Source organism: Adiantum capillus-veneris, chromosome 18 (assembly GCF_014529385.1).
Source record: "Adiantum capillus-veneris isolate H3 chromosome 18, ASM1452938v2, whole genome shotgun sequence".
NCBI classification, from domain to species: domain Eukaryota; kingdom Viridiplantae; phylum Streptophyta; class Polypodiopsida; order Polypodiales; family Pteridaceae; genus Adiantum; species Adiantum capillus-veneris.
Window position 1 is genome coordinate 83,067,368 of NC_140948.1, and position 12,010 is coordinate 83,079,377.

Genomic DNA, 12,010 nt, shown 5'->3' on the forward strand with positions numbered 1-12,010 from the left:
GGCACTATAAGTGTAGTCCAGCTGTAGAATCACTGGCAAAGATCCTCCGTGTCGGTCACCTAACGCGCCAGTGAGTAAATGTCGTAAGCGGCCAAGACCCGTAGTGGATGCCAGCTCAAGGTGTAGAGCTCGACATCTCAACACTATATTGCCTGGCCGGTATGTACGCCAATGACTGCCCAATGTTGGCCGGCGGTAGTCGTAATTGGCAATGCCTAGCTAGTCTGACACTCTTTGACTGAATGTGATGGGAAGACCTTACGTCAAATGCAATCACTTATACTTGCATCTTAATGGCCAGTCGCAAAGTCCGCAACACTGAAATGGGCAACAAAAACCCACGATGATAATGTTAGACGGAAGCTACTGTGGGGGAAGTTGTTGAGCTTGGTGATGCTTTGCCCAACATGTGCGACTGTGGCGCCTTTACAAAAACATGGTATGCATACCAAATGTGGTGCCCTCCACTATGTAGCAATGGCCGCCCAAAGGCAACCAAGTGAGAGGCCGCCCACTAAGAGCTGCCCACTTAATAAATTAAGGTTTGATAGTGTGGAAAAAAAAAGGTAAGAAAAAGACATGGAGGACATGGCGTGAGCAGCAGGCATCAGCGCAAGAGGGGAGGGGGAAGCTCGTAGCGACAAAAGGGTGGCTCAATTGAGCCCGACTATGAAGCAGAAAATGCTCAACGGGCCATGGCGATCCATTCAGTACCGCTTGTGGTGAATTTGGCGGTGCTCCAGAAGTTCGACCTGCCACGTCATCCAGCAAGCTTTCCGGCGCCACGTTAGTCACGGCGGTGTGAGTGCGTGGTGGGGCCTTATTTTTTGGAGAAAAATATAGCAAGGAAAGAAGGCAAGGCAAGAAGGTTACGGGAAAGAAGGTCTCCAAGAAAGATAAGGAGGGCAAGGAGAAGAAAACGAGGAAAGCTCGAAGGCACGAAGGGGTGACGAGAAGAGCTGGAAAGCAAGCTTGGGGCAACCTCTCTCTCTCTCTCCCTCTTGCTTGGACAAGGAGCTCGCTTAAGCTCTCTCTCTCTCTCTCTCTCTCTCTCTCTCTCTCTCTCTCTCTCTCTCTCTCTCTCTCTCTCTCTCTCTCTCTCTCTCTCTCTCTCTCTCTCTCTCTCTCTCTCTCTCTCTCTCTCTCTCTCAGGATCCGTGCTAGAGAAGGGGCAAGAAGAAGGAGTCGAGCCTTATACTAGAGAAAGAGACCGGCAAAGCGAGGTGAGCTCGGCAAGAAGCGTGAAGGGAGTTAACAAAAGAGGAGAAGGAGACCTCATCTAGCAAAGCCGGCAAGGGAGGATTTGAAGCAGGATACAAGCTACCTCTCAAACGTGCGTAAGAACCAGGGCAAAGTAAGAAGGAAGTCTCTCGCTCCCATGCTTGAGAAGCAAAACCAAGGATCTCTCTCATACATAAGCAAACATGAAGTTTTCTCTCTCTTCGAGCATAAGATGAGCAGCTATGATTAAGAAGGCAAGAGGAAAGCACGAGGCAGGCAAAGCAAGGGTTAAAGCATCTAATAGTAATTGAAGAGCAGGAGGAAGTTAAAGTGCAGAGCATAAAGAGCAAGAACTTGCAGGATAATCGATAATAATTGAGGCTTGATGATTGAGGCAGTGAACTGACTTGAAGAATGCAGAATCCACGGGCAATCGAAGCAGATGAAGGGACATGAGGGAGTTACCATCATCATCATCGACTAGAGATTGATTGAATAATTGTTAAGCCCAGGTGTCGTTAACGACCCGGTTAATACTGTAAAGTGGGAGCTTAAGCTCCTAGTTAGCAGATAATCCAAGTGACGGTGCTATTAACAGTCCTCCTTGGCTCAAGATTAAGCTGTACTCAAAGTATTGAATTGATTTAATTGATGATTGCGATGGTTTCCAGAGCTGTCAATGTCTCTTGTTCTCTCTCTTTCACACCTCCCACAACCAGAGGCCCGGTGCCTGCCCGGCTCACGTAGCGAACACATATCCCCCAACAGCGGTTGGATCACTAACAAGCGGTAAGTTTAAATAAGTAATTTTGTATTAATTGTTTTGAACTGTTGATAAGTGTTTAATTTGGTTTGGGTTTGTCTAGAGTCAAGGTGATCAAACGTACGTGTCTCTATACCAGGACGAGATCGAGGAGGATTAGATAGAAAAATATTTGTCCAAACTTTCATAAAGTCCCAATGTGGCACAATGTATATACAACAATTTACATTTTATATGTAACCTTTTTAAATAGTTTATCTTCTGCATATTAAATTGTCAAGCTAAAGTAAATTCAATTTCAATTCTTTGGTTTTTTTGTATACTCTTTCAAAAAACAACTGATGTTAATTTCATTATTTTATGCATGTCAAAAATAAAGGTGCTCATTTGGGCCACCCAATTTTGGGTGGCCCAAATGAGCACCTTTATTTTTGAATGGTCGTTTAGCGGCAATAAGCGTAGTAATAGAGGCGGCAACTTTTACGGTAATAGCTGCGGGTATATTACCGCTACTATTACCGCGCTTATTGCTTTCAAACCACTACTGCGTCCATAGCCGCCGTTATTGTCGTCCCTGCAATTTTTTTTCTCTCCATTTTCCTTTGTTTTTCCGCGGCAATACTAGCAGTTATAGAGTACTCCTCTTATAGTGATTGAAGCATCAATTTAGGGGTATTAATAGGGCAAAAGAGCACTGTATATGTACAATTGGGGGTGAGGCTACACACACACACACACACACAAGAATTTTGAGTTGATCTTGTTCTCTAGAGGGAGGATTTCATGGATAGAGTTTTGTTCTTTTTGACTGTGTCTTTTGCTTCAAAAGTTCTACGACTCACTTGATTTTGTTGTATTGAACCCTCAAAGTAAGAGGTATAGCACTTTCCTAGTCGCACTACATACTCCTTGACACTAGATGGGGTGTTTAGAGCTTCCATGTGTGGTTAATTAAATCATTTTGTTTATCATATTGATTGATAAAAAGAAGCTCCACAAGAGCACAAGCTTGTATTGTAATGAGGGATCTCACTGAGAGAATTATAATACAAAAGTCCTTTTGGAGGGTGGACTCGTTTCAAGAAAATTTGGTCCTCAAAATCCTGTGAATCTTAATGTGTTTCTCTCTTTGAGTTATTATTTGTGATTTGACGTTTTAATGTGTAAATTATACAATGAAATCAACCCTGCATTACCTACGGTTCTCCTCTAAAGATCCCTATTAACAAAAAATTCTCCTTTCATTAACTAATTTCATTGTTGTGATTGCATGAAAAATACTAGATTCTTTGACATTGGTATCAGAGCTAAGGTTTCTCTTTTCTTGCATAAGAAGAGAGATTTTGAGTAGTTTGTGAGACATTGGAGTTTCTCATTGCATAGGGTAAGTGAGACGGGGATCTATTATCTTTGTTGGCATGCTTGCTTTGCAAGGTTTGGGGTACACCATTGGGAACTATGGTTTTAATAATGGAGTCTTTCTTGCTTATGACTTAACCATTATTGAGCTATTAACAAGCATGATAGGAAACCGCTCCACTACTCTTTGAAATTAACAACATCTTAAACCAAGTGTGTGGATACTTGAGTGCTTATTTTCAAGGGTTAAGAGGAGTAGCAACCAAGGATTTGAAAGGGCCAAAGAAAGAGCTAGAATACACATACACGGAACTCTAATCATGGCACAACATAATCAAGAGAATAGGATTAATATTGACAACTTAAATTTAGCACACGATGTAACCATTGATGATGGCTGAAGAATTGTCGACTACCTTGTTGACAAGCTTCAAGAAGCGATGGGGTAATCCTTCCTTGCAAGAAAAGGTTCAAAGGCAATCACAAATGCTTGACGTTCCTCCAAGTGCTCAAGGAGAGAGAGCTCTTGTTTGGCCTCCTAATGAGACTTCCAAAGAGAAACCTCTTTGGGTAATGAATATTGGGGTATGTTACATATTTCTCACCATTGTATGGAGACTTTCCCTAGCCACGTAAGTATGCCTAGCCATCCCAAATGATGCCCATACATAGGTACATAGTCCACCTGGGTGTTTCTACTTTTGTGTTTGTGGGATTATGTGAAATTGATTCATGTGTTACTAAACAATGTATAATCAAACATCATTACTTTACCTAAATAGAAGAAAAATTAATATAGATGCTCTTTTTTTGCTTACTTTTACCTAAAGATAAGATTTTTTAAGAGCTCTTTTGCAACTTTTTAGTTATGGAATATCATTGAGTGCTATGCAACACAAACTTCTTGACTTTCTTCTTGAAGACATTGCTAGAAAAATGTAAACAAACTTTGTGCATGCAATGCATGAGTGTGTAGCTTTGCAAAAACTCTTCGTGAGAGAAGAACATGCATATGCATGTATCATGAAAACAAGAAAGAATTCTTATGCTTATAAAATAAAATATCACAAGAGTGTGAAGAAACTGCATGTGCATGAGCAAAAGTCTCAACAAAACACACAAGTTGTTAAATTCACATCGTATTTTCTTACATGCACGTGTATGCAAGAGAGAGAGTGAAAAATTGAACACATAAAGGGTGTTTTGCCTCAAGAAAGTGCAACATACACTACTTGAAAGTAGATTTATGAAAGAAGCACTTATTGTAAGCAAAAATACGAAAAAACATATCTGGTATATCTTGAGGCATTCGAAGAGTACTTTCCTCTATGTATCTTAGAACTCATTTTTGAGCGCACGAATAGCTTCAAAAAGGGGGGTTAAACCCAAGGACACTCGATGGAAAATCTCTCAGGGTTGCGAGTATGCCTCCATGAAGAGTTCTGTGGCAGCTTGGAAAGCTGGGATCGTACGCATGATACTCACATGGACCCAAACTTGGTTCGAAACCATGCTCTGATACCGATATGAGAGACAGGGCACTAACACATGTAACTCTTCACCCAACCATGCCTAATATAGGCCCTTGGACTAGTAAATATAGGTGCCCTTGTATCGCATGTGTGTCCTGGCCCTTGGCCGTGGCCCGTCTTATCCTAGGCCCGACAACTTGGATGCATGACAAGTGGCAGGCATGAAGCTGAGTGAATTGTGGTTGCTCCAAGGTTAAAAGCTGATTTTCTTGTATGTGTCATCAAGAGTGTGGTGGGAAGCTGAACATCAATCTTGCTGGATAGGTTGTAGTGTCAAATTGGTCCTTGGGGACAATATCTTGCAAAGTGAATTTCTTTTCTATTAAAAAAAACGGATGGATTGAGACGGTTAAAAAAAGACACATGGATTGAGATGGTTGCAAGCATTTCCTTACCATGATGTCATTGTAGAGGGAGTGTCCCTCAATATTCAAGCATCCTTTCTGCATTGAAGTTATCATACCTGATGACTTGAGGTTTCTTAAATTTGCATTGAGAGCCTTTAACACTAGTCCTTTAAAAAAATAGTCACTTTTGTGGATTTAAGAGGCTTTTGTTTTAAAAAAAATCAACAGATGTCTAAACTAAAAAATTAAACCTCTCAAGGAAATACACCCAACACATAATATAAGCTGATTAAAAATGTTGAGGAAATAAATCAAGGGTTTAAGTTGTCTTTGCATGGACATCTATAAGGACTAATTTAGTAAAATGTGCATAATTTTACTAAATTGACTCAATGGTAAACCTTTTTTTTATAACAACCACAAACTCCTTTGAAAAATCCATCAATAGGATGTAATGAGCGTATCACACTTCTGTGTTGCTTACATAAAGACTAACAACATTTACTACTTGCCCAAGTTAAGTTGTAAATTATACTTTTATGCAAAAAAAGACGCTTTAAAAAAATACTAATTTATTTTTAGCATTTTTAACTCAAATATAACTCTCAAAGTATTAGAGACATCCTAATAAGATGCTCAAGAAGCTTCATGAAGTTTGTATGTCATATGCAAAACCTTATAGTTGCTTGTATGGTTAGCTAGGCATAGGTGTGCTAGATTGGACGGATATTGTGAATATACTTTGTGACAAGGTTGTCGAAGAAAAGTTTTGTGTCCTCAGGTTTCATGCAATCTAACATGGCTCTTCTCCTCAACAACAATGTCATTCGGTCCTCAAAGTCTATGTTAATGAACATAAGTACCTACTTGCACTATGAAATGTCAAGGAAAGAGTAATACATGTATCTTTTTGTGATGTCATCTCTTGTGTGTTGATCAAGGCACTTCCAATATTCTTAAAGTGCATCGATTTTGGAAGGTTTCTTTCCTCGCAATTCTTGAGTATATGATTGATTTCTCTACATGTGGAGGAGTTTTTTTTAGTCACATGCGGTGTGAAGTATGCAACAACGGCATGAACATTGAACATAAATTGGGTGTCAATATTTGTATCCTGTAAAGCACACAATTTTTTGTTAAATTGTTTGTGTACATATGTTTTGGCTCTATTTCTAAACGTAGTGAGGGTTATGTGTTGTTTATAGAAAGCAATTCAATGTACACATTTTCATTCATACCTAAGGTGTGTAGCTAAGTATCAAATGATGCACTTGAGTCATGACCAAGGGCGAGAAATTCTTTATCAATGTGCTTCTTATTCGCTAGAGAGTTTTCCTTTTGGAGGTGTCCATTGCAATTGGGAGAAAAATCATAGTTTCGTGAGAAGGCGGGCATGGAGATCCTAAACGACACAAAGTTTGATGCTTCTTACATGTTTTATGATGGAAATGAGTTTCAACCGATCTTAAGCTTTCATCCAAATCATGTTTATCAGTGCTTTATGGGTGAATTGATGACATGTATTGTCTCATTTTCTGGTGCATGTTAAAATGAGGTCCAAATATAAGAGCATCCTTGATCCAAATCAATTCATGGTCATGTGAACTACCTATATGTTAAAATTCAATCACAAAAAAAGTCCATCATTTGACCAAGTATGGTTTTTGTTGTGGTTTAGTTATTCTTTTATTTCTTTGAATCTATGGACATGATACTGGGCTATTGTGACAAGATTTGAGCACACTGATTTGCATGTAAAGGAGCTTGTGTTTGATAGTTTGCCTCAATGATATGAGGGTTTAATGTGCATGAACAATTTTTCAATGGTTTCCATGGGGAAGTGATAAAGAAGGTAGGCTAACTTAGCTAGCGAATCATAGCAAAAATTTATCGTTTCAGCTTGGCCTTGTAATAAAAAAATTGTAGGCATGGTCTCAAAGTCGTGGTAGCTAAGTTGGGATGATAGAAATTGCTCAATATTGGCTTTAGCCTGAAATAGTTTTCCTTGGAGACTTTCCCTTTTGAAGACGAACCCATATCGAGCCTAGTACCTTTTTTATGATACTTTTCATTTTTTGACGAAGAGGTTCTCAAATTGTTTCCTTTGGGACTTTTACCTTTCAAAGATGAACCCATATTGAGCCTAATATGTACCTTCCCAATGATACTTTTATTTTTTTGAATAAAAGGTTCTCAAAACGTCTATCTTTGTTTTTGAGCTCCCATTCTACCACTTTTTTATACTTTTGCATAGGAGCAGGCTAGACCCCTCATAATGTGCAATACTCTTAGCGTGTGCATTATGGTCAACAAATTGTTACAATGAGTAAAGACTCTGTACTAGAGTTTTAGTAGTACTATTGAGTGTGTAATTGCGATAATTGTACTCGAGAGACATCACAACATCAATCACAAGCATTAATGTGGATGTCCAAGTGCTATGGACCAGTGCACCATGCTCAATATATAATGGTGTTTCTATTAGCTTTAGGGTGGATAAAAGAGCGTTGCATTCATACTAATGGCATGCTAATCATAACACTAATTTCTTAATAAAAATTGACTACAATGTTGATAGAAAATAAACTAAATCACTTAGATGAAATGATTACAAAAAGGGTGCTTATATAGCACTAGGGAGGAAGAATTTTCTTACCTCATGCGTGACAGCTAAGAACAACCTATTTTAAGATTCAAAACCGAATGTTTGTATTTAGGGGGCTTTGTAGTGCATATATTTGTGTATTAAAGCACATCTGTTTTAGTTTGCACCTTTTTATGTATGCATGTCATGGTCTTTGTGTGCATGGAAACAATGCAGGGCACCACGTGTGACTGGCGTCTACAAAGGCTTCGACTTTCAAGGCTCGAAGGTCTAGAAGGAACCCCACTTGCACTATCGGGATTTATGTTTTTGCGCAATCCCAGAAGCACATGGCCCAGAATAGCGGGACAAATGAGCACGTGGCAACTGGCAAGGAAAAATGGCATGTCCTCTGCCGCCCACTAGACGTTTCTTGTCCGGACGGATTGAGCGAAATACATCATAGGCCTTCCTCGTAGGCCTTGCCTACTTTCTCTTCTGAGACTTCGGTCACATGAGAAAGTAAAGCCTTATCTATGTTGGAATTCCAAAATCATACACACAGTACTTACGATAATACTCTCATGCTCTCGATCTCTCTCTCTCTCTCTCTCGCTCTTTCACTGCAATACACAGTGCACTCTCTCTCTCTCTCTCTCTCTCTCTCTCTGCGATGGGCCGCGGCAAGATCGAGATGAAGCGCATCGAGAACAGTACCAGCAGGCAGGTGACCTTCTGCAAGCGGCGTGTGGGGTTGGTGAAGAAGGCTCGCGAGCTCTCCATCCTCTGCGATGCCCACGTAGCCCTCATTGTCTTCTCCAGCTCAGGCAGGCTCTTTGAGTATGCGGGAGGCCGGTATGCAGACCACTTGATTTTTCACAACACCAAAGTATCTGCTGTCCGTTAGTGTTGTAATAATACCCACCTTATGTGCAATTATCGGCTGTCTGCATGGTTAGGAGCATGTCTGAGATCCTGCAAGCATACTGCGACGCTACTCATAATGAGGACCGATCTCGACCCATATTTCATGAGGCCAAGGATACCACCGACTTTGAAGCTGTAAGTCCTCCTCCTCCTCTGCTGTTTCTCTTCATGAAGGGCAAGCTAGGGCCGATGCCCGAAACGCAGGTGAAGTTAATATATGTGTCAGGAGGCAGTGGTAATTCATGTTATGGCGTCCAAATTATGTAGACAAGCGTAATATAATACTGAACAGCGCGAGCGGCAGCCCATGCATGAAGCCCTTCCCTTAGCTCTTTTGACCCTTACCCTAGCTCTTTTGATGCTTATCTTTGATTATGCCGGCAGGAAGATGTATTGTATGATCTTATGTTCATCTGTGCCCCTTTCAAGAAGTTACATGCACTAATGGCAAGCCAAAACATTGACTTTTCAAGTGTGTGCATATGGCCTCGTGCACATATGCATTTATGGCTAGTGACACATACATTCATGGCCATATTATGAATAGGGCTTGCGATACTCCAGCATCAACATACAAGCACTTATAGTTTTCATATGTGCCACACGGAATGGCAAGAAATGTGTCTAGAAGAAGCCATCTGTAACACGATGAGCCAATCCATCAGGCATAGGTGTGACATACATTTTCTGCATAGACCAGTAGCACTTCCACATATGTATCGTACCATTGGGGCGAACTAGCCCTAATGCATTGGCATACTTACTAGTTCTGCACATATGGAATGCCCATCTAAGGTAGCATGGTAGGCCTTTTATCATTGTGAAGATAATTTGTGTGGCAATCATGTTGCCCTTCCCACAGGTACATGGCCTTTAAGTTTTCTTATTCATAAACAGCTTGCCATATTTGAGTATGGAACCACATGCATGTCACACATGCTTGTTTCTGTGTGTGTGTGTGTGTGTGATTGATTGCCGAAATCTCAAAGGAAAACACATAATACATAGCAGCTAGCTTCCATTTGTGCTACTTATTCATTTGTAGTTAGCGTAAGCAAGGGTAGTGACTCAAATCTCAAGTCAAGAGCATGTCCAATGTTTAAGAAAGTGTCAAATGATTAGGGATGGGCCTTACCAGAGTGAAGATAATTAGCCAAAATGTGGATTTAATTAAGCATATGGATTAAGAGTGAATTATGACTAATCATGCACTAAACTTTAATGGGGATCTCATACAAATCAAAGAATTTGAATGGATATAAGAGGAACATTCATGATGAAAAGCGAAAATGAGGATTGTACTACTACTTAAGATAGGTTGCTATAATATTGTTTTTTAGAAGGCTTGGATAGAGGTATTTGTAGTGACATCCTGAAACTTTCACTTGAAAGTATATCAAATAGTAAATCATGAATCCTTTGTCAATTTAACATATGGGAGTGCATGTTTATCAAATGGGTTTTGTTGTCCACGCACGTATGAAATGGGATAATTTTTTATGGAATGCAAATAAGCTAGGCTCAACCCTAGCTCTAATCACGTAGTCCATGCCCATGATGGGTACATACCTCTGAGGAAAACCTAGTCTCCTTATGTGGGATCCTATGACAATTTTCATTTAGTCACCTAGATTTTAGTAGCTTGACATGTTCGATGTCTCTCATCTCCTTGTGATTTGTGTTCTTACTTGTATATTGTTGATCCCTTTTTGCCCTCACCCCTTTGGAAGCTCGAGAGCAGAGGGAGATGTGGCTTATCAGTTTCTCTAAGAGGTTATCCACGAGAGAAGCATTTGTGGAATGATCGAAGAAGGCATCAAGGTAGCCTCATGCACATGATATGCTTAACAAAAATATATGTAGCATGATGCACCTGTTAAGAAAAAAGGACATAAGGTATAACATGGTTTTTGTATATAAAGTAAAGACAAAGTTGATTAGAATGGGAAAGATGTATAAGAAACAAAGACTACTCTTAATCACTAGAGCCACAATCCAAAGTAAATATATACTTCCCATAGCAAATACCATAGTAATTATTAGTTTATGCTCTTTTCAACATGCAAGCCATAGAGTGCCACAATTTGTGTGCACATGTACGTGAGGGTGGGGTATGGTTCTTGTTTACTTTCGTGATTTGGATCCTCGTAAAGTTGTCTTGGATTGTAAGGTCCTTATGTGATGAGTGGGAGAGAGCATGACAATGCACATCCTTTGTCCTCAAAACATGGTTAGAAAAAGCGCACAGAAGCTCCACCCAACCAATCCCTTATATAGGCAGTCTTCTCAATAATAAGGGTCCTTTTCCATCCGCGCATCTCTTAGACTAGGAGTAGCCTTTGGACTATATTTCCATGCTTATCGAGCTTTTACATATAGGACCTTTGTTTAGACCCTACTTTCATCTCAAAAAAGAGTTTTTGTGCTAAACAACAACATTGGAAAATCTCTTCAAAGAGCACTAATGTTTTTCCATGTGGAACCTTTTGTAAACACGTCTATCCTTTCACTTGTTGGTTGTTGTTTTAAGCGAATATTAACATGTACGCTTGGAGTAATCATCAATGGAATTAACAAATCATTCTCAAAAGATGGGAGTATGCATCAAGCCACATATGTGACTATTGACAATCCGCAATTTGTGATTAGCCCGCATAGATTCATTCTTAGAAAACTTAGAAGGCTACATTGTTTCCAAAAAATAGCCTTCACATACATGTTTCAATGGTGCCTCAAGATGGAATCGAAGAAATCCTATTTGTTTTTTGAAGACGTAGTAATATAAAGTGACAAAATCTACATAACCAAAATGTGCATGCCGATATTTTGCATAGAAGTAGCTTGCAAAGCGGATACTACGCATGTTACATCTGACGCATATATAAAAGAACTCTCAGTGTGGCAAGAAACGTTTCTAGGCGTTTGGTTTCGTTTTGTGTTGAAAATGCTAAGATGAAACACAATACGGAATACATGTTTTTAGAAGGTATAGGAAACATAATATTTAGGAGTCTAGTAGGTGGATACATCGTGTATATAGGTCACAAGTGGTTTAAATATATCATATCATATGAAATTTTTCTTTTACACCTAAGAAACATGTTTCATATTGTCACATGTTGCAACAATCACAATCTATCCAAATACTTTAATTGGATAAGGGACATTGTTAGTACATATATTAGTATTCTTGTTTAGAGGCAGTATCAAGAAAAGTGAAAAAATCACGATGAGATGTAATGTGCTTAGCTGCACTACTATCAAAGCATGATACATG

At 39.6% G+C, this 12,010-nt stretch overlaps 1 protein-coding gene across 5 annotated transcripts in view; it reads left to right on the plus strand.

Annotated features, from left to right (window-relative positions):
- The first annotated feature begins 8,328 nt into the window (after positions 1 to 8,328).
- LOC147435956 (truncated transcription factor CAULIFLOWER A-like) overlaps positions 8,329 to 12,010 on the plus strand; it is a 196,510-nt gene continuing 192,828 nt past the window's right edge. For 2 of the 5 annotated variants that reach the window (XM_086488855.1, XM_086488856.1), the window contains exons 1-2: positions 8,329 to 8,661; positions 8,766 to 8,868. In XM_086488855.1, the coding sequence (XP_086344981.1) occupies positions 8,480 to 8,661; positions 8,766 to 8,868 (285 nt within the window). In that variant the 5' untranslated portion in view covers positions 8,329 to 8,479. The remainder of the gene's footprint in view (positions 8,662 to 8,765; positions 8,869 to 12,010) is intronic. The other 3 variants (XM_086488859.1, XM_086488857.1, XM_086488858.1) reach the window with 2 other exon arrangements.